This window comes from Pogona vitticeps, chromosome 5 (assembly GCF_051106095.1).
Source record: "Pogona vitticeps strain Pit_001003342236 chromosome 5, PviZW2.1, whole genome shotgun sequence".
Taxonomy (NCBI): domain Eukaryota; kingdom Metazoa; phylum Chordata; class Lepidosauria; order Squamata; family Agamidae; genus Pogona; species Pogona vitticeps.
Window position 1 is genome coordinate 102,494,526 of NC_135787.1, and position 23,361 is coordinate 102,517,886.

The 23,361-nt window shown below is 43.5% G+C and overlaps 1 protein-coding gene across 10 annotated transcripts in view; it reads left to right on the top strand.

Moving 5' to 3' along the window:
* Window positions 1–23,361, top strand: part of SMC1B (structural maintenance of chromosomes 1B) — a 73,188-nt gene that overhangs the window by 46,915 nt on the left and 2,912 nt on the right. For 6 of the 10 annotated variants that reach the window (XM_078394162.1, XM_078394160.1, XM_078394161.1 and 3 more), the window contains 9 exons: window positions 688–829; window positions 3,787–3,932; window positions 7,943–8,096; window positions 9,186–9,284; window positions 10,544–10,700; window positions 11,228–11,382; window positions 14,366–14,517; window positions 19,661–19,730; window positions 23,132–23,242. In XM_078394162.1, coding sequence (XP_078250288.1) covers window positions 688–829; window positions 3,787–3,932; window positions 7,943–8,096; window positions 9,186–9,284; window positions 10,544–10,700; window positions 11,228–11,382; window positions 14,366–14,517; window positions 19,661–19,730; window positions 23,132–23,242 — 1,186 coding nt within the window. Of the gene's footprint in view, window positions 1–687; window positions 830–3,786; window positions 3,933–7,942; window positions 8,097–9,185; window positions 9,285–10,543; window positions 10,701–11,227; window positions 11,383–14,365; window positions 14,518–19,660; window positions 19,731–23,131; window positions 23,243–23,361 lie in introns of those variants that run through there. The other 4 variants (XR_013545616.1, XR_013545615.1, XM_078394165.1 and 1 more) reach the window with 4 other exon arrangements.

The following is a 23,361-nucleotide window of genomic DNA, read 5'->3' on the forward strand; positions in this document are numbered from 1 at the left end:
CCAGTGTAACCCTGATCAGGCACTGGAAATAAATCATTTAAAATAAATGGAAAGCTTCTTGTTCCTCCCACCTGCCGCCGCCACCACCACTGCACACATTCAGGTTCTGAGGGTCCCTGGGGAAGTCTTTAGGAGCCTCAGGGTGCAGAGGCAAGGGCCCTTTAATAGTAAAAAATCCCCATTGGATTGCTACTGCTTGTATCAGGTTCACACATGGCATTCTGGTGGCATTTTTTTCCTATTAAAGGTCCTTCCCCCCGCCCCCATGTCCTGAGATTCCTAAATGCTTTGCCAGAGTAAAAGGGAGCCCAAGTGAAGCTTGAATTAGAAAGGGGAGAATAGGATGCTTTGCATTAAATTAAACTAATGATTTCCAGCACCCAGATCTATTTTCAGTCTTCTGGGTTGGGTTGACATCCACTAATGACCCTCTTTCCCCCTTCCACTCTCTGTTATTTATGTTCACTTTATTTTTAAAAGAGCATTTTATTCAACAAAGTATACAAACAGTACTTCGTGACTTCACAGTGGAGAGCTGTTCTTTAGGTTTCATAAATGACTAATTTTATATTTTGTACCTAGACTAAAAATATGTATTTTATGAGTTATCCATATTGTGCTGCTTTTGGTGTCATAATTAACTAATTTTCTCTTTGCCTTGAAATATGCCTCTTTTTATTTGACTAGATTTGAATTTGAGAACCAGAAAACACGCCTGAGTGTTCAGCTTGAGTATATCCGCAGCTTGATAGAAAAGGAATTGAAAAAGAATAACATGCTAAAGGAAAGTATTGTCAAAGATGAAGCAGGTATCGTTGAACTGAAAAAGGTGAGCAGTGATTTGACAACGTAGTGAAATGCTAAAAAGTCATCTCTAAATGAGCCTGTGAGAATGTGTGAAGTTGGTCCTCTCACACAGGCAATCCCACAGACCACATGTGGTCCAGGACTTCACTCACTTTCCTCCACAACTGTGTTGATCAGCCCTCAGCTGGCCACTGAGAAGCACAAAGGTGTTCTCCAAACTGTTAGTAGCAAGGCGGCAGTGATCTTGACCATGAGCATAGGGGCAAATGGGTGTGTGTAAGCCCCCCACCATGTTGCCCTGCCATTTTAGGGGCTCCCACCTGTCCTTTGAATCCAGGATTAATTAAAATTTTTAAAAGGAGGGCATTGATAACTTCTTCATGGTTTCTGTGAATCTCGCACACGTTTTGTGCCTGTTGAAAGCTGTCTTTCAAATTTTCCGGAGCTCAGTAGATTTCCAGCTGGATCCCCCCCCCCCCAAATCATGCATGTCTAAGCGCATCCAACAATGTTCTCTTCACTTCCTTTTCCTCTACCATGCCAGCTGCAGTCAGAGGAGCATTTGGGCGGTGGTTGTTCATCAACAGTGACTATTCTCTCTTTTTTCTTATACAGTGGAATCTCGACTTACAGTCGGCTCCACTTACGTACTTTTCGACCTACGTACTTCTCCGGTCACAAAGTTTCACTTCGACTTGCAGCCAGAGAATCGACCTACGGACCAGAAAGAGGAGGTGGGGAAAGCACCAAATTCAAATTGGGCACTTTCCCCACCTCCCCCTTCCAGTCCGTAGGTCGTGCCTCCGGATGCCTTCCAGGGCTTCTCCGCTGCCATGGGAGGCATCTCGGAGGTCCCTCCCCCACTGCCGATAGTGCTTCGGAGCCACTATTGGCGGCGGTGGGGGACCTCTGAGATGCCTCCCACGGCGGCGGAGAAGCCCTGGAAGGCATCCGGAGGTCCCTTGCCTTTTTGGCTTCGGAGGTCTCAAACGGCTTCCTCCAATGTCCGGGGGGGGAGCCCTTTGAGAGCTCTGAAGGTAAAAAGGCAGGGAGAAAGGGCGGGAAATTCAAATTTCCAGCCCTTTCTCCCTGCCTTTTTGCCTTCAGAGGTCTCAAACGGCTTCCTCCAATGTTGGGGGGGGAAGCCCTTTGAGAGCTCCGAAGACTTCCAGCAGTAGCAGCAGTGGAGGACCTCCAGATGCCTTCCAGGGCGCTTCTCTGCCTGGAAGGCATCAGGAGGTCCCCCTCACCGCCGCTGCTGGGAGCCGCGTCGGGCGATCCCGGCCATGCTCGGACTCCTGGATTTCCCCCGCCCGGGGGGGAGCACTATCGTCGGCGGCAGGGGGCTCCAAGAGTCCTCCCATGACGGCGGGGAAGGCCTCCAGAGGTTCCCCCCGCCGACGCAGGCTTTCCCAGAGACTAGACCGGGCCTACCGGGGGGAAGCCCTCCCCAAGTAGGCCCGGTCCTCCCTGGGAAAGCCTGCGTTGGCGGGGGGGAACTTCCGAGAGGTCTCCGGCAGCAGCAATGGCGGCAGCATGGGACCTCCTTTCACTTCCAGGCACGTCCACAGCTGAGCGTCCTTTTGGCTTTGGCCCAACCACTTCATTAGCTCTGGAGCTACTTGTACTTGTCCTCCGCTCTTCCTCAGTAGAATGTTGGATGCCTTCCGACCTGAGGGTCCCTTCTTCCAGCGTCATATCTTTTAGCCTTTTGTTTCTGGTCATGGGGTTTTCTTGGCATAGATACTGGAGTGGCTTGCCAAAACCTGCTCCAGGTGGATTGCGTTTAGTTGGAACTCTCCACGATGACCTGTCCGTCTTGGGTGGCCCTGCACGGCATAGCCCATAGCTTCTCTGAGTTACTCGAGCCCCTTCGCCACTGCAAGGCAGCAATCCATGAAGGGGAGCCTTTCTCAGGCAGCAGTAAATAAATGTATTTCTCTGTCTCAATGATCTGTTAATTTGCTTACTGTCAAAGAGTGGCAGACTTACAAAGTCATGAGTTCTACAACATCTGGGTTGTTACAGACACTGCATAGAGTAGGGTGTTTCTAGCATCCCCTGCAGTGTGGAGAAAATGCATACAATCACTGAGGTGCTAAATTCCTGTTCTTTGGCCTGCTTCCATTTGCCTAGCCTCATGGGATGATGATTGCCGCTGTTGATTGTATCCCATGGGCTCAGTTCCATTGACAGCCATTACTATGGCTGCTGCTACTTCTCAGAAGCAAACAGTCCAGACAACAACTTCAAATTCAGGTGCCCTTGGAAGTAAAGTTTTTTCATGATTCAGTTTATAGAATATCACAAGAGCTGTCCTATAGCTAATAGTGTATCTGTCTCTTTGTTTGCTTATACAGGCAAGCGCGAGAATCACCAGGTGTGCATTTGACAAAAAACAAACAAAATATATCCTTTGCATTCTAGCATTTTCTAGCTGGAGTTCCTGATACAGTGGACCCTTGACTTACAGACGGCTTGACTTACAGACTTTTTGAGTTACAGACTTCTCTGGCCGCAAAATTTAGGTTTGACTTGCAGCCTGAGAATTGACTTACAGACCAGAAAAAAACCAAAATGGAACAAAAACGGCCTGTTACGGGATTAATCGGTTTTCAATGCACTGTAGGTCAATGGAGACTTGACTTACAGACTTTTTGACTTGAGAACCGCCTTCCAATACGGATTAAGTTCTCAAGTCAAGACCCGACTGTATGTATTTCTGGGTATTGTGGTGACATGAATTTCATTAAACAAGGTTGTGGTGCAAATCAGATTGTAAGCCTGAATGTTCAAAGGGCACGTAGCCCCTATGAGTTTTAGGAATCCATCTGGTAGTTAAGATAACTGTGATTTTTATTTCACAGATGTTACTACTAGTAGATGGTTGATACCTTATCTGACTAATATTGCCACAGTGCTGTTTTGTTTATAAATAACAGAGTTTTTCTATGCAGATGACATATTTTTCTTACATAGAATGAGGAGAATTGTTTACAGATGGTAGACGAAGTTCTGGCTGAATTACAGCAGCTTAAGGAAAAGCAGGCTGTTAACAAGATGGATGTTGTAGATGCACAGAACCAAGTTGAGGAATCAAGGAAGATATTACTGTCTCTGAATAGGTAATTGATTCTATGCTCAGAACCATCCGTTAAATAATTTGAAGAGAAAATAAAGTTCCAGATAGCTAAAATTCCACACTCAATTTTGAGGGAAATCTTTGTTCTTTGTTGTTGCCTCTATGGATCACACAAATGGGGGTTGCACCCGCCCAGAGCCACATTCCAGAAAATTCTCTAGCTAAGCTTTGGTGGTAACTCTGCTCCTACACCCCCTCATGCATATATATAATATATATGTATGAGCCCTGAGTGGTGGCTCCCAAATCTTTTTCACTGCCTTGGAGACACTTTTAGCTAAGTGAATAGACGTTGCCTTTGTTTAACCATTTCCACTTTTTGCTACTTCCTCTGTCCCTCATTGTTTTTTCTCGATTTTCTCCACAACTGTCACTCTTTCCAGTTACATAGCTGTGAATGCTCTATTCAAGAAATGTGTAATTGTGGGGGCAGTCTTCTTTCTATGTCCAGCACTCCAAGAGCCTCTTTTGCCTTGGTGAATCCCCACCTCTTTTCCATCTGCAAAGGCTTCACTAAGCAGCGACCTTGAAAGCTGAAATTCTGACTGTTTCTCTGGGAACAGTCTCTAAAATCTGCGGACTAGCCACTCAAAATTGTTCTCTCCACAGCCTTAGCTCCCCTGACTTTGGTGCCTAGGAAACCAGCCTCTGCACCATTAAGGACTCGGTCTCTATCTTCATCATCGTACGCTAAGTCATGAGCTTCTCAGTCTGTGCCTCAGTATCAACCAGCCACCCCCACCAGCCGTTATTCATCCCAATCCTGAGCTGCTTGAAGCTGCTCACATCTCCCTGTGGTGATGTTTCAGTCTGTGCCGCATCTCAGGCTCCCCCCTCCCCATGTGGGACCGACCTACACCGAGGCTTAAGCAACAAGGTTCCAGCTGGATCCTCAGAAGCCTAACATGCTAAAGACAATAAGTGCAAACATTGGGGCTGAATCAAGATCCAGACCCTTACTTCTTCTCCAGCCTGCTAAGCGTTCCCTTTGGACCCTTGGTCTCAGTTCCCTAGGCAGCATCGCCCTTCTTCATCCAAGGATAAAGAGGCTTTTCCTCTAAATCCCATTTTTGACAGTCCTCCCTTTCCCTCTCAGCCAGATCCCGCTCTTCCCCTAGCACATTGCTTCCAAATTGGCATGCCATCACTACAGACCAGTGGGTACTCTCCATCATCAAATGAAGTTACACCATCAAGTTTGGCTGTCTTCCTCCTCTTGGCATCTTCCACCACACTATCCCCTCACCTCCTCTCCAACAAGAAAAATTGTATCTTCTGGGAAAAAAGGGCAATGGAGATCACCCCTCAGTGGTGTTCTGTAACTGGCTTTGTCTATTATTTTCTGGTCCCCAAACACAATGGCAACCTCCGGCTAGTCCTGGGTCTCCAGGAACATGGTCACTGTTTTAACCCACAGAAGTTCCAGATGGTGACACTGAACGTCATCCCTCCTCTTCTTCCCCACAACAGCTAGCTTGTGGCTATAGACTTCTGTGACACTTATTTCCATGTCGGAATTGCTTCAGTTCACCGCCAATTCCTTCCTTCATCCTAGAAGACCAAATATACCAGTTCAAAGTCCTGCTATTTGACCTTGCCAGTGTACCCCACATTTTTACCAAGTGCATGGCCCCTGAGATGGCTTGCCTCCACACCACCCTATTTGGATGGATGGCTCTTAGTGGCAAACATCCAGCTTTGCTTCCATTGTCATGTCACCTCCTCCTTCATAAACCTGAGCTGCAAGTGAATGAGAAAAAGCCTTATCTCTACGCCACCTGGAGACTCCTCTATATAGGAGTGCTCTTTGACTCACCTTGCCCATGTAAGGCCTTTCTACAATGGACGTTTTCACCTCCCCCCCAAAAAAAAACACACCAGATTTCCAGAGTTGGTTATGGTTGCTGTTCCCTCAGTGATGCCATCACACTTCCGTGGTCTCTGAGCCTCCTTTGCATGTTTTTCCTGTTCATTCTCAGGACTGGGGCACACATCCCAAGGCAAAGGACCAGAGTCATTCTCATCACCCCATGGTTGCCCAGGCAACCATGGTTTGTCACTCTGCTCCATCTCTTCCACAGCTGATTTCTTCACCTCCCCAACATTCCAAATGTCCTCATGCAAACTCGTGATCAAATCTGCCATCCCAATCTCCAGTCTCTTGAGTTAATGACATGGAGGATACAAGCTCTGTCTCCATAACCCCCCCCCCCCATACATGAGGTGCTTCTGGCGTCTTGAAAACCTTCCACCAGGAAATCTGCAATGCCAAATGGAAAAAAATGTGGACTTCACTAGTGCTTCCAGTTTCCATTCAGCCATGTACTCTGTCCCCAACATTTTCCATTTCTTAATTTCCTTGCTCAAAGTTCATTTGGCAGCTATTTCTGCCAAGTGATCCTGTCCACCTAATACCTCATTATTTTCTCACCCCCTAGTGAAACCTTCCTAAAGGTATTGCAGAATCTCATCCCACTGGCTTGACCTTTATCTCCAGCCTGGTCCCTACCACTTGTCCTGTTGCAGCTCATTCAGAGCCTCCCTTTGAGCCCATGGCCACATGCCCTGTCAGTCTGCTCTCCTGGAAATAGCCTTCCTGGTAGTCATAATCTCTGCTCAATATGTTTCCAAGCTTTTCCATGTTGATAAGGTGTTCCTCCAGCTGGACATTTCATTCCTACCTAAGGTGGTAATGCCTTTCCCCATTAGCCACAACATTGTATTACCTGCCTTTTTTCATCACCCCTCCTCTCCTTTGGAGCAGACCCTTCATACCTTGGACATCAGACATTTCCTTACCTTTTATATTTCACACATTGCCTGGTTCAGACAGTCTCCCAGACTATTTATTTACTACAGAGGCCCTAGAAAAGGCAAGCCATCCACTTTCATTAAATATTATTAGTTGGATGTGTGAGCCAGAGACCACACCAAGTTTGGAAGAGCAGTACTTTCATCAGGTCTGCAATGACACTCCCTTCTTGGGTAAGTCGGCTTGCAGTCTACCCCTTTGTGTGACCCACAGAGACCACCACAGAGAATGTCAGGATGCTCACCTGCAACTGTTGTTCTTTGAGTGGTCATCTGTGGATTCACACATCCTGCCCCTTTCCCCTCAGTGTCATCCATTCTGCTTGCTCCTTAGTGAATGGAAGCAGGAGCTCCCACCCAGGGCTCACATATATATGTGTGTGAGGATGAGTAGGGGCAGAGTTACCACCAAAGCATAGTTAGTGAAATTTCTAGTATATGGCTTTGTTACAGGTAAACAACCTGTTTCTGGTTGACAGACACCTTTAAATTGAGCACTTTATACTTGCTAATTATGGTCTACAATAGTGTACATGGGTGTTTAAAATAAAAGGTACTGATAGTTCATGACATAATGGGCAAATGCAGAGGGGCCCATGTAATGTTTTATCCCACTGCAAAGAATGCCCGTTTTGTTCTTTCCTCCCTCTCATACAATCTAGTTTAGCTCTCTCGTCATTAAGATCATTCAGTGAGTGAGAAGTGTGTTTGAATTTGAGGGTAAAGGGCTAATGATCTGAAATTAAAGGGAGAGATGCAGTATTACATTTGTGCAAATAAATTGCACTTAAGGTGCAGTTCAGAACAATGTTTAGATTGGTCCTGTTGCCTCTTCTAATGGAGAAGATTTCTCAATTCAGAAATGAAACCTAAAGAGGTAATGCACTGAATAGATGCTGGCCAGACTCCTGTTGGGAAAAGTGAAATGCATAAGGGCAGTCTCTCAGTGTTTTTTTCTCTCTGCTTGCCATCCATTGCCACAACCGCTGTCAACCACCCAAGGGGACAGAGGAGCTCAACCGCTTGCAGGCCACATTGGTAAGCTTGCTTGCATGATTGCCTGCTTCTTTGCATTGCATGATATCAGCAGGATTCTGACTATAATCTTTCAGCCTTAATAGCTGAAATATCATTGTCATTTTTGTGCATTTGAATTTAATTTAATTTTAATTTTGTTGGCAGAGAGTTGGTAACTCTACAAAAGGAAGCGCTAGCAATTGAGACCTCGTTGGAACAGAAGAAATTAGAAAGACATAATAGGCTTCTTGATTGCAAGCTTCAGGACTTGAGGATAAACCTCCTTCTGGGATCTTTAGATGACATTAGTGAAATTGAGGTATATTTGCATGTTTTGTGGCAGGATCATTCATTTAAAGCTGTTGTAGAGTTTGTGCATGAATATGCAAATCTTGCCCAAACTCGATAAAACTTGGGATTTTTAAAATCCCATTTTATGTACCAAATTCTTAGAAGAAGCAGAGTGATTACTGAACATTGAGAGCACACACTAGCAAAATTAGTATTGCAAAAGTGTCAGCCTTGTGGATGGCTTCCCCTACATCATATTAGGCGAAAAGCTTCAGGCTGAGAGGAGAGAAAGAGAATTGAGGCCCTGCATTTCAAGAAGGGGGAGACCGCAGAAGAATACTAACAAAGGGAAATCAGATAGAACTGAGGTAGCCTTGAGCCAAATTAAACTCTCCAGAAAAAACAGGTGGAATCTGAAGCAACTTGTGTCACTGCAAAATGATGCAGTAAAATGGCACCCAGTTTGCCCTTTATAAAACTGCGGTAGAACTTGTGTCTGGCTTTTATGACCCTCAGAAGGTTCCCCCAGATAGAAGGCTTTGGGGAACCCTCAATCAGGGAGAGAGAGAGAAGGATACAGACACTTGCTGTCGGGTTGCTGGAATGCGCTGGGATCACCAAATCATTCAGTGTTTGCTCTTTGGACTTTGGGTGAGGTACCCCTTCCAAGACTCTTCTGCCTTCACCTTTGGATGCCTCCTGGCCTTTCCAGTTCCTGGCTTTTCTCTGCCCTCCACCCTCATCCCCAATCCCATGTCCTTTTGGACAGTTGCTTTCTAAGGCTCAATCCGTGTGTCTTTGCTTTGCACGATCCAGGGGCTCCTCTCTGTAGTTCTCATTAAATCAGGGCATGAGTTACAAGCAGGTTCATGCCTGTTCATAGATAACATGCAGTAAATATCTTTATTCCAGATTATTTCAAAGGTGCATTTCCAGTATTAGTTTTTATGAAGAAGATAAAAGTAGGAATGAGGGAGAACAATTAAGCATAAGTAGAGGCATGGATTAGGAAGAGAAAAGCAAAGGCTGCTGCTGTTTCCTTTGTTTTTATACTGTCATGTAGCTGTCTTAACGTGAGTGGTTATTGCATGCTCCTAAACTGGACTGTTTCCTATAGCTGGCTCCTGATACCGAAAGCACTGAAAAGACGGCTGATATTTATGAGAGAGAGCAATTAATTCAGATAGACTATAGCAGTCTTGGAAAAGAGCTAAAGGTATGTATGGTTTCCACTTGCAGTAATATCTACCAACACATCCTTTTTTCAAGCTTAAGTTTCAGAAATATTTGGCCACATTATACATGTGGGTTAATACCTTTCTGGTGTTATGTTAGCTTTTTAGCTGTAAGTGTGTCTTTTCTGCCTTGCATTCTAAACAAATTGCTTTTCATTCTTTTCAATATTGAAATAAAGCCCACATAATTATTTCCTAGATGTCCTGTAGTGTGTAAAACTTGGCCATGTGCTGAAAACAATAGTTAATAATCACACAGGGTGTTAACATACCTTCCCGTGTGACAATCCTAGTGGAGAATCTTCCCCACCTCCTTGGTATTGCCACTGGAAAGGAAACTTCCATGTATGCCGATAGAGGCTTGCAGTAGCAGCTTCAAGGATTGGAGAGTGGGGGTGTTCATCAGAACTGCAGGAGAGAGGGAAATACTGTACTAAAACCACCTCCCACCACATCACACTCCCAAACCAAGATAATTCATTTGTATTACAGTTGATGCATGTTCTACTTGGACCCACATTCCAAGTGCTGCATTGTATAATGTAAATGGCTTCGTAAGAAATAGATAATGAAGGTACAACTCTTCAGTTCTCTTTAAAAGCTGATATCTGTGGTTGAGCAGTTTTGCTTCTAGGGTAGAAAAATGGCCAGTGCGCTAGTAATTCAAAAGCTGTGTAGTTGCAAATGCAGTATACATGCTGTGCAGTCCACATGTTGTAACACAACACCCTGCTGTTAGTGCTTCTCCTCTAGCTGCTTCATGGAGATGTTTGAGATTAATTCTGCATTCCTGATATGACATGATATATTCTGCTTTGCTCATAGGTGAGCATAGCTAGATCAAGTTCATTCCATTTATAATTGTCTAAACCAGTGGTTCCCAACACTGGTTAGCCCAGGTTTTCTTGGACTGCAATTTCCAGAAACCTTCACCACCAGCTGTATTTACCAGGGTTTCTGGGAGTTGCAGTCCAGAAACACCTGAGCTAGCCAAACTTGGGAACCACTGATATACAAAAACGAGTCTGATTCTCTGACCCCAGGAATAGTAAGTGTGCAAGTGTAGCTTTATGGGGACAGGCAAAAATGTTGCAAATGACAGCGAAAGATTTTAGGGTGGATTTTAACCCTCTCCCCTTGCACACCTCTTGTCTTTTGTGTTAGAACGTCCGGACAGCTCTTTAATATCTGAGAAACATTTCTAAAGTAGCATCAATTCTTAATTATGTTTTGCACGTAGAGCCTGCAGTCTAACAAAGAGATTGAGACTCAGCTAGAACGACTTCAGCAGGAAGTTTCATCTAAAGAAAATGTTTTATTAAAAACAGCAGCACCGAATCTGAGAGCACTAGAGAGATTGCATATTGTTATGGATAGATTCCAGGAATCAGTTGATGGTAACAAGTGCACCTTTGTAATTTGTAGATGCTGTAAGGTGTAAGCAGTGCTTCTTTTGCAAATGCTTCTCATTGTCTTCCTTTTTATATTTTTTCCCTAGCATTCAAGAGGTTGCAATGGAGCACAGGGGCGGGGGGCTTCAGTGGACAGACGGTACTTTGTTTCCTAATTAAACTGAAGTGGCATCCATATTTATTCCTACATATTGCAGTGAAAAAGAATATACAGTCATAATAATAATCTTAGAACTGCAGAGCTGGAAGGGACCCTGTGGATCATTGAGTCCAGCCGCTATCAAGAAGGCGCAGTGAGGAATCGGCTCCCAATCTCTGGCTCTGCAGCCAGATAACAACCTGTTCCTGTACAGAGCATAATGTATGAATGAATGTCTTAATTGTTCTATGGCCTGTTCCTGAAAAAACATTATTTTCTACCTTTGTTTAGAGTTCAGTTGAGAAATTAGAACAGTAATTTTAATGTTATTGCTGAGTGTTCCGTTAAAGTCAGATCGTTTATCGTTTTGTAGCATTTGAGGCTCATAGGAAGGAAGCCAGATTATGTAGGCAAGAATTTGAGAAAGTGAAAAAAAGGAGATATGAGCGGTTCAGCCAGTGTTTTGAGCATGTGTCAGTAGCTATTGATCAGATCTACAAGAAACTCTGCAGAAACAGTAGTGCTCAGGTTTGTGATTTTTCAGTTCTTTCAGTAGAATTTATGAATTTTGGGGGAAAGCGTACGGGGGGCTTATTATGCTTGAACCTTGCATAAGCCTATGTTTTTGGCTTTTTCACTGTCAAGAAGCAGTGTGGTGAACTCCTTTGGTAGGCTCTGGGGCATTTGGATTATTGCAGGCTATGTCTTGATCTTCTGGTGAGTGTATTCTTTCAAGCTGAAAACATGCTTTAAACATATCCCTAATTGGTGTTTTTCCATCTTTGTGAGGGTACAGTCTCTTCCTAACCAGGACCTGATTTGAACTTACGATTTGCCTGGCAGTTTCTCCCATCAGAATGTTGTCTTTATCACAGCACAGCTAAATTCTGCTATTTCTTCCTTACCCTGAGTGCACGTTTATATCTCCAGTCAACTCTACTCTGATTCTGTCCCTTTGGTATTGACTGTGCCTGCCATCATGCTGACATGTTGAGAAACCAGCATGAAAACCTGGGCACACCCCAATGCCACATTCTAGCCTTATGGTATGTGTGTCCCCCTTGATCCTATGATGACATGAGAAAGTTATGGAAAAAGGGAATGGTACTGTCATGAATGATCACAACTCCACACGCAAATCCCATCCATCTTTGTTGATAGGGAAAAGGAGAATGTGTGTCTCATGGCATGTGACGCATACGGGTGAGGAGGCTGTGGCAGCTGTGGATGTAGCTTTGCCTGCTGGGTCCCTTAATATGTCCTCTTTAGAGTGGTAGATGTAGCAATGTGCAGCAAGTTGCCAATTTTTCATGTCTAAAAGAATTTTTTTAAAAGTAAAGTTTTAGCATCAAGCAGTTCCGCAATGTAGAACACTGAGCAATGAAGCAATGTATAAAATGTAGAGCAATATAGTAAAAGTCCACTAGATGGCAGTGTTTCCTATATGTCTCTTGCTGAAGAACCAAAATGCCCATTTACCTGGCTAGTAAATTACTTTTAGTGCAGCTTGTAGAGGAAACAACAGGCCATCCCTGCAGCCGGCTGTAGCAGCTATTGAGTGTTATACCAATTTGGTTTAACTGTAATCTCCTAGGAGATTACCTGAGAGTTGTTAAGAAAAAAACAGCTGGATTTGCTAGCCGAGTGAATAACTGGGAGAATGGAGCCAAAGTACAAATGCGTAGAAAGAGAGGTTCCCTGTATACTGCAATATGCGTGCAATAGCAATCTGCTAGGATTGTGAAGGTGTCGACAATTTTTATTCATAAACTGCTGTACTGCAGCCAAAATTGTGCTCACGACCTGGGGTTCAATCCTATGTAGCGGCTCAAGGTAGACTCAGCCTTCTATCCTTCCGAGGTCAGTAAAATGAGTACCCAGCTTGTCGTGGGGGGGACAATGTTTAGCCTGCATAATTAACTTGTCAACTGCCCAGAGAGTGCTTGAAGCATTATGGGGCGGTATATAAGCAGCACGCTTTGCTTTATATTAATCTAATTTAAATTTAATTTTCTCTTCCTTATCTATCTATCATTTATGATTTTTGGTATGTTTTGGTATGTTTTGTTAACAACCAATGTTTTGATTTTATATTATAATTGTATATATTTGTTGTTAGCCGCTCAGAGTGGTATAAATATACCAGATGGGCGGGATATAAATTAAATAAATAAATAAATATTTAATGTAAACAAGGAAGGAAAGTATAAAAGCAGCACATTAAACAATTTTAACAAGCAAAAGGAGCAGAGAAAGAGAACTTGGCATCTATCCATTAATTTAATGCTGGAATATATGGCTGTGTAAGAGAGCCTAATAGGAATTTTATGTGTGTGTATGTATGCTTATTTGTTTGTTTTGTTTGTTTGTTTCATATACTGCCCAGTTAGTGAAGTCACACTACTTTGGGTGGTATACAAACAAGCAAAGCCCCACAACCACCACCCACTTTGACATAACCAAAATGGCACTATAATCAACTCAAGTGCAGTAATCTATAGAAAACTAAAGTTCAGATGTTGAAATTAACATCATTTGAAGCTATGATGTTCTTAAAGTCTATTTTAAATAATTATGTATTGAGGAATTTTTGGAATATTGGGAGGGACAGAGCCGGGCACGCGGCCGCTGGCAGTTTGTTCCACAGAGTTACTGAGAAAGCCTGACTCCTTGTTATTACCCTCCTAGCTTTTATGCTGAAACATATGGCTGGGTATGAGAACCTAATACTGTATTATAATATGCTATTATAATATTATAAATATGCTAAAGTTCAATATACTTAAAGATAAATTGCTTAAAGCTCTGATAGTTTTAGAAATTTACTCTCTTTGAAAGATGTACCTTTGCATTCTGAAATACGACTGAAGCTTTTTTGCCTGTACCTTTTTATAGTTACACATTTTTGATTTTTTTGTATGATGGAAATATTTTTGTCTGTGATTTATGGTTACAAGTTTTTGACGTATGACTGAAGCATTATGCCACTAACTTCTTACCATTACAAATTTTGATTTTTGGAATGATGGAACATAGATGCAATATAGATAAATACAAACATAAAATAACATCAGCTTGGCTGGCTCACTTTTTCCACTTAGAAATGGTAAGAGTTATTGCTACATCATAAGTGAAACAATAACTTATTTGTCTTCCCAGAAGAGGGATGTTGCATTTAATGATACCCAAATGGATTTGATATTTTAATGCCCTAAGGAATATCAATCCAAATTCCACACAAACAGCAAATGTTTTTCCTTGCGAAAAAGAATTGTCTGCTATAGAAGATGGGATTTTTTAATGATTCCACAAGAGTTAATCTGTCAGCAGGCTGTGTGGGAGAGATGGGGAAGGAGATCAAGCATCAATATTGGCTTTTGTTTATGAAGTATAACTTGCATTTTGCATTTATGAGAACCACTACATTTTATTACTAATTAACACTTAAAGTCTCATGAATGTTGTTCATTTGTTTCATTATGAACTGAACCAAAGACCTTATGTGTTTCAGGCTTTTCTAAGTCCTGAGAATCCCGAGGAGCCTTACTTGGAAGGGATCAGCTATAACTGTGTAGCGCCGGGGAAACGATTTATGCCAATGGACAACCTGTCGGGGGGTGAAAAATCTGTAGCAGCTTTGGCTCTTGTGTTTGCAATACACAGGTAATACGAATTATTTTTTTTTAAGACATTGTGCTCTCAACGGTTTCTGGGGAAAAATGAAATGTTAGGTGACTTCTTTCTTAATGATGTTCATTTCTTAATCATTACATGCCCACAGAACAATCACAACATTGTATTGAAAATGTTCGCACAAACCTATAGGTGTTAACAAGATGCATCCTAATAATAATCAGATCGTTAAATTCTGACTTATTGTGACCTTTTCCAGGGTTTACCAGGTGGAGAGTGCTCAGGAGTGGTTTTGCATTCCCTGCGTCTGGGGATGCCCTGGGACTGTCACAGGCTGACTCTGCTCACAGTAGGTGTAGTGGAGAATCCAATTCTCAACCTCTGGCTCTGCAGCTAGATACCTAACCTACTAAAGTATCCAGCCAGCTGAATGCATCCTACACACATATTATTCATAAATAACTGTTTGAGAACAAGAATACATAGTGATACCTGTCTCCCTCATCCAGGAGGATCATGTTTAATGATCCTATGTGAAGACTCTTCCATAGATCTGGATTCCTTGCATGCTAGCCAAGAATTTAATATTTATTTATTTATTTAATTTATATCCTGCTCCATTTAGTGCTGAGGCACTACTCTGGGCAGTTACAACAAATGTAAGAAAGTACAAAAAAAAAGATAAAAGCATTAAAACAAGAAGACAGTGATTAACATGCTTCATTGCCTCGATTTCTTCAGGAAATGGAGACATCAGTATGTTAAATTGCCACCTAATTGTGGTAGTTTATTTCACATAGAAATCAGTGACACGTGTGCCTGTGCAAGTGGGACTTGTCAAAGGACCATTCAGACTTCTCAGGAACAGTGATTGTGCTTCTAAGGAAAAACCACTGCATCTCCTTCTTTGTGGTCTCTGTGAATGCACACCAATGGATATCGGAACATTCTAGAGCTTAGACCAGAAAGAGATGGTTAGAGGCCCCGCCCTCCCACATTACTACTTGGCACCTCTAATGGTCCTCCCTCAGTTCCCTTTTTGCCACTACTTTGGACACATCTAAGGAATGTTCTGGAGCTTACTGCCTTTGGGTAATCCTTTTGTCCTTCACTTTTCTACATTGTTGTCAACTTCCTTTCAGTGAGTTGCTTCTCCTACGGGAAAATTCCTTTTAGTGGTCTGTGGTTTCTCCAAAACATCTACTGCAAACCACCGCCACCCTTCCCCTTCCCTCCCTGACACTTTCTCTCCTGCCCTTTATGGCCTCTAAGGGCCCTTTGAAGAAGTGCCATGCCTGTGTCAACAAGCTCCCTCCCTCAAAGAGACATTCCCTCTGCCTTTTCTGCTTGGGGGAAAAACAAACCTCAGCCGTGTTACCATTGCAAGGGTTTCACAAAAGCTGCCCTTTGTCATCGACTGGACCACCTTTTTCATCTTTGGGAAACCTCCTTTCAAGCTGCCCCCCCATGGAACCTCCAAGAGATTCATCCTTGGTTATTGTGCCTGACAAAACATCATGCAACAACAGAATCTTCACCCTCCAAGGCCCAGCCATCGACATGTAAATCCTCGGGCTTGACATTGTCAAAACTGAAGGCCTTGGTTCTGAAAGACTCTGCTTCGAAATCAAAGTCTTTTAAAAAGAGGAAGAAATCAGCACCTAAAACTGATCTGTCCCCTAAGACAGTGGTTCCCAACCCTGGGCCTCCAGATGTTCTTGGACTTCAACTCCCAGAAATCCTGGCCAGCAGAGGTGGTGGTGAAGGCTTCTGGGAGTTGTAGTCCAAGAACATCTGGAGGACCAAGGTTGGGGACCACTGCCGTAAGAGACCTCTCAAGGATCACCAGCCCCTGCAGCCAAACCTGGTTCCAATTGGCTCCGATGTTATCTCACTACCCTCCCAGTCAGATATTGAGGCTCTTCGAGTTTCAGGACTGCTCACCATCACCTGCCTTCAGCCAATCTCCTGCTTAGTGCCTTCTTAGTTGTCACTTCAAAATCTATACATTTTTAAGCATTTGAACCAATCCTATGTGTATTTTAGTATACAATATTGGCTACTATCATAGTATTGCTCTCATAATATACGATGTTCTCCAAATTCTTTAATAAAATACCTAATAAAAGCAATTCTAATTTCAAATCTATATAATTTTAAGACAATTTGACCGACCAGTTTCTTATTTTATACCAATAATGACTAAATAGATTCCTCATACATAGTAAATGTGCCACCCTCTCATCTTGAGGACTGGGCCCGGCCCGCTCCGGACCCCTTGTGCCAGTCTTCCCGAGGCCTCTCTCTAAGAGACACCACCATGGATTTGATGCTGCTCTTGTTCCAAAGCCTAAGATGTCTGAACATCAGTAGTCACACCTGATACCCCATCACCCCCTCAGCTCCGATGCCCCATACCAGTATCTACACTCAGCTAGGAATGCCTGTGCGCCTCACCCATCTTGACTAATTGAATCCAACCACTCAGTCCCAACAGCAACTTTTACTGCCCTGCAGCCCTCCCAGTTGCCGCCTCATGCTCAACATCAGGACCAGCCTCTTGACTCCGAAGGCTCCCCAGACTCTGTTGATTTTGTCGGAGGGCACCCGTTTGATGCAGATTAATTGGAATCAGACATTGCAAACACCCATCCGCCTTCCCCGTCTCTACAGTCCTGATCTCATCCTTCACTTGGCCCATTCATTAGAGCTCCAGGCTCAGAAGCCTCTTCCACAACACAGTGACTTCCATTATGATGAAATTGACAAGGATCCCTCTACACCAGTCCAGCTCATGATTATGCGCTGTTTAGCCAATGTCGCCAAGGATATCTGGGATAAGCCGTCCTCAGCTCCATCCACTTCCAGACGGGCGGAAAGTTTCTACAAGATCTTTGACGCAGGAGTGAACTTCCTGACCAAACAACCACCCGCTACTGTTCCAGGACCTGATTCTCAAAAGGTTCCTTAAGGGCCTTCATAACTTGTTTCTGAACATGCAGTCCCCCCTACCTCAGTGGTCCCTCCCACTGGTCCTCTGATATTTGATGGGACCTCTGTTTGAACCCTTGACCACTACAGTACTCACTTGCAATTCCTTAACTTGAAGACAGTCTTTCTCGTGGCCATTCCATCTGCATGTTGGGCCATCAAACTGGCCACACTTTGCCATGACCTTCAGTTCTTCAAGGACAAAGTGTTAGCTTATTCTTCTGAAGGTTCACTCCTGTTTTCATCTCCCACAACGCATCATTTTTTCTACCCGTCACCTCCCTCCCTAGTCAAGAGGGCTCTCCACACCCTGGATGTGCGCCATGCCCTCGCCTTTTACACTTCCAGGACACAGTATATTTGTAAAATGACAAGATTCTTTGTCACCTACAAAGATGGGGCAGCCAGTACCCCATCTCTTAACAACGGTTGGCCAGATGGCTTGTGGACACTATCATCCTCTCTTATGATCTTGCAGGGCACCTTCACTCATCTACTGTACAAGAGCACTCTACAAGAGCGGTCTCCTCCTCCATGGCTTTCCTGAGGGGTGTTTCCCTCAATAGCATCTGCTGTGTTGCTGCATGGGCGCAGCCTTGCACCTTCAACACCCACTGCCACATTGACATGAGGGAGAGGTCAAGAGCCACAGTGGGTGGAACTGCCCTAGCTTCTGCTTTCTTGTGACAACTCTCCGTCCAGTAAGTGAGCTTGCTACTCACCCATTGGTGTGCAATAATGGAGACCATGAAGAAGAATGGGTTACTTACCGCAACTCTGGTTCTTCAAGTGTATCTCCGTGAATTCACATGTCCCCCCTCCCTCCCTCTTGTCACACTCTACTTAAGCGGCAGATAGGGGAACTGAAGGAGGACCATTAGAAGCGCCAAGTAGCAAGGTGGGAGTGTGGGGGCTCTAAGGATCTTTGTGTTCTAAGCTCTAGAATGAGAATTTGTGCATGCTCAACGGTATACCCATTGGCGCAAAGTCACAGAGATCCACTCAAAGAACCATGGTTATGGTAAGTAACTCATTCTTATTCCATGCAGCCTTATTTTAGTGACTTGCTACTTCAGTTCCTGATGTGAAACGGCAGTTACTAATTTTTTGAGAAATGTGGTGCTACCACTTCAGCCCACTTGTAGTTCAAAATGGTAGATCATTCAGAAACTCAAATGTTTATTTAACATGACTCTATTTATTTAGAAACATTGCATGGGAAAATTCATAGGGGACCACACAGGTATATGTATATGTGCAATTTATTCTAAGACCAATTCTCTTCAAGAAAAGAACAAGTCAGTGACTAATGAACATGACTGGTCATGTGAGTCACTTCTTCAAATGGACGGATTCCTTCTTTGTTATATAAGAGCCAGGGCTGCCTCTTTTAAACTTAAAATCATCTTTCTTCATCTCAAAATGTGGTAAAAAAAACCTTATCATCTGAATTGGTCTTCACCATAGTGAAGGTCAAATTTAGTTTTACACACACACACACACACACACACACACACACACACACACACACACACACACACACACACACACACACACACACACACACACACACACACACACACACACACACACACACACACACACACACACACACACACACACACGGAATACAAATAATTAATCTTACTCTTGATGGTTTCTTCAGTTTACAGCTTAAACATGGGCATTTTCCCCTGTGCTAGAGATAGATTACAGTGAAAACTAGCATATGTACAAAAGCAGCAGTAGTTAACTTTTGATCTGTGTGCTCTACCATCTACACATTTCAGGTTTAAAAAATTGATATAACAAACTGGAAAAATACACTGAACATGACAACAACATATACATTCAATTATGTCTGAAGTACAGACAGTGAAGAATCTTACAGCATGTTAAGGACTAACAGGTTTTTGTTGGCATAGGACTTTATGGATGTGCAAGCCACTTCATCTCTAATAATCTGATGGAGTGGGCAACAGCCTATGAAAGTTTGTGCCAGATGAAACTTGTCAGTCTTTTAGGATGTACAAGATTTTGTTGTTTTGCCTCAACAAGACCAACACATCTACCCTCTTGAAAAAATCCACAAAAGTATAGTCACCTGTCTATGTGGGAATGCATGAAGATATTCTTAAGGGAACAAGACTCGTAGCTGACAAATCATTTTAATTGTGTTTAGTTTCAGGCCTGCCCCTTTTTTCGTTTTGGATGAAGTAGATGCAGCTTTAGATAACACAAACATTGGCAAAGTAAGTGACTTTCTCTTGCTTAAAGAAAAACACACATCATGTTCTTCCACATGGATCAATGCACAGTAAGATCATTGGTACAGAGATGGGCACTGTTAACAAATAATGAGCTTGAGAATATTCTTCAGAGAACTTAGCAGGAACGTCAGACACTGATAATTTCACTTGCTTCAGTGCATGGAGAATCAGGCTGGGAGTTGGTTGCATTACTGTCAGAAAATGGGTTGGTAGGATTTTCTCTCATGAACCTTCTTTCATTATTAAGGGTTGGGCCAGATGTGCTGGCCAGGGAAATTTTAGGCAGCAAGCTAAAGGAATATATTCCTTTATTTATTTATTCCTCTGCCACCCAGAGTAGACTGTCTAGATGGGCAGGGTATAAATCTAATAAAATAAATAAATAAATTATGAAGATCAAAGACAGACGTTCTGGGGAGCCATTTAAAGCAGTGATCCCAACCTTTTCTGAACCATGGACCATTTGGGGGGGATCCATGTGCTGGGGAGTGGGGTGCACACTCACACATGCATGGGGGTGTTTGTGGGTGGGCAGGGCACACAGGGGCACCCATGCAGATGGGCAGGCTGTGTGTGAGAGAGCATGGGAGGGAGTGTATGCATGGGAGCCAGATCTGTCTCCGTGGCCCAGTCCTGTACTGGGCCACAGACCGCCACGGACCGGAGGTTGGGGACCCCTGATTTAAAGCACTTACAAAGTAAGCCTGGCAGTTCTGCTCCCACCTAGCTGCACTTTGAAAATGATGACAGCTTTTGTGTTGCAAAGAGAAAAGACACTTGGGGGGAGGGGGACAATCTTTAGACATTATATAAATGATAAGTATTAGAAACACACCCACACCCTGAAAAAACTGACTGACCGGCTGTGTCTGACTATCTGTTCAACACCCCCATATCAGCTTCTGTCCCCTCTAAAAGTGGAAGTTTTCCAACCATCACTAGAGATGTGCAAAAGCCTGGGAGAAGAATGGAAATATTAAAAACTTCCTGTGAGAGTCTTTTTTCATAGACCTTTATTCATATCTATACCTCCCATCTTCATAGATGACTAAGCTTTGGTGAAGTTGTGAAGCACTGGTCTCAGATTTACCCAAATTAATTTAACACCTCACTCAGGTATTACCTACATTGTAATGTCTCCTATTTTGCTGTATTAGAGGGGAAGCCATTGTTTAGTTTATTATTTGCATATGGCTTTCCTATGAAAAAAACTTAAAGTGGCTTGCAATAAAAATACAGAATTAATTAACAATAATAATGAAATCATAAAAAGACATGGCTTATTATTGATTATTTTAAAGAAAACCAACAAACCTACCTGCCTATTAAGTGAAGCTCAATAGTTACAGCAAGTAGTTCCTAGAACGTTTCTGGTTCCATTCCTCCCCCCCCCCCCCCCCGTGCTCCATGTTCAGTAAAAAGAACACTCTTAAAATAATTACTGTGCCTTTTCCTGCTAGCATGGCCTGCCCTTTGTGAGAATGGTGATTGGTGGGGTGTAGGGAGACTTTCCTTTGTACTTTGAGGGCCTTTCCCACCCGGAAGCCCACAGATACGTATTCTGGCCCTTTCTGTCTTTGTACCTAGATTCCCAGGATTTTATCATGCTCATGAGAAGGTGACACATAATAGGAGAAGGGACGTCATATAATTGTGTAAGCCAATAATACAGCTATACCTCATGTTAAGTGCTGAATAAATAAATATACCTCAAGCTATACCCCGTATTTTTTCACTCCATAAGACGCACCTCTCCATAAGACGCACCAAATTTTTAGAAGAAAACAGGAAAAAATAATTGTTTTCTTCTCCTAAAAATTGGTGAGCCTTATGGAGAGGTCCATCTTATGGAACACACCCTTTTGAGGCTTGGGAAGCTTCAGAAGAGTCCCAGAAGCTGGCGATTTCCCCCCCTCTGGCCCAGCGGGGTGGGGGGCAGGGTGAGCCTCCAAAGGGTCCTAGGGTGTGTTCCAGGACCCTTGCGATGCTCCCCCCGCCCCCCTATGGGGGTCAAATTGCCAGCTTCTGAGAGTCTTCTGAGGCTTACCAAGCCTCAAAAGACTCCCAGAAACTGGTGATTTCGCTGGTGCTGGCCCCGTGCAGGGGGGAGCATCACAAGGGTCCTGGAAGGCTCACTCGGACCCTTGTGACACTCCCCCCACCCACCCCACAGGGCCAGGGGGGTGAAATCGCCAGTTTCTGGGAGTCTTTTGAGGCTTGGGAAGCCTCAAAAGCCTCCCAGAAACTGGCAATTTCGCTGGCACTGGCCCCGTGTAGGCGTGGGAGGAGCATCGCAAGGGTCCTGGAAGGCTCACTCGGACCCTTGCGACGCTCCCCCCACGGGGCCGGGGGGTTTGAAATCGCCAGTTTCTGGGAGTCTTTTGAGGCTTGGGAAGCCTCAAAAGACTCCCAGAAACTGGCGATTTCAACAGCACTGGCCCCATGCGGGGGTGGGAGGAGCGTTGCAAGGGTCCAAGTCAGCCTTCCAGGACCCTTGTGACGCTCCCCCCACCTGGAAGCTGGCGATTTTGTCCGCGCTGGCCCCGTGGGGGTGGGGGGAGCGTTGCAAGGGTCCTGGAAGGCTCACCCGGACCCTTGCGACGCTCCCCCCCATGGGGCCAGTGGGGACGAAATTGCTGCCTTAGCTCTATAAGATGCACGGACTTCCCCACACACACATTTTTTGGGGGGGAAGTGCGTCTTATGGAGCAAAAAATACGGTAAGTGCTGAATTAAAAAATGACCAATGTCTGAAAGAGTAAATACTGTATTGGTACAATGTAGCTTCCCTGAAAGCTATTCACAGAAATGATTATTTTAATAATGGCTTCTGCCCTATTTCCCTCCCCAAGCTATAATAGTGAAAAATGAACATTTAAAAAATAGTCATTATAGTAGAGAGTAGACTATGTATACCACAGAGCAGTGCATGACAAAATACTTTAAATTCTCTAAATTCATGAAATAGCAGTAATATACTTTGTGACTATTAAGTCTTGCCAACAGTGTCTTTGCCATTGGATAAAATGTTTCCTTTGTAACCACTGGGTTTTTTGAATAAATCAAAATTTCCAGGAAGATCAAACATATGTCTTATATAGTGTATGTGACATAACCTGTTATTCAATAAATTGCAATGTTATGCTGTAAGCAGGACACAGTCATAGCATATGTGACTTGTTTTACTGTTTTAATTTAAAAGTGGTGGAATTTACCTTTGTACACATTTTGTATACTTTGTTTTTGTGTGTGATTTTTGATGACCAGTCAGTGACTACAATAACTAGTGGGTGGATAGATAAATGAGTACACGGACATACGGATAGATAATGTGATTGTGTACACACATATTCCATCTAAAATGTTCTTTCTCTTCTTCAAAGGTGTCAACTTTCATTAGGCAGCAGTCACATGAACAGTTTCAGATCATAGTTATATCTCTAAAGGAAGAGTTTTATTCTAAAGCAGATGCTTTAATTGGTGTCTGTCCTCAGGTAATTATAACCTTTGATTATTATTTCCCTGTGTGCCCTTTTGTTTCAATTAAAAGTGAAACAGTATGTTTTTATAGCTCTGTAGTCATGAATCTCTATTCATATCTATGCTTGGGGTA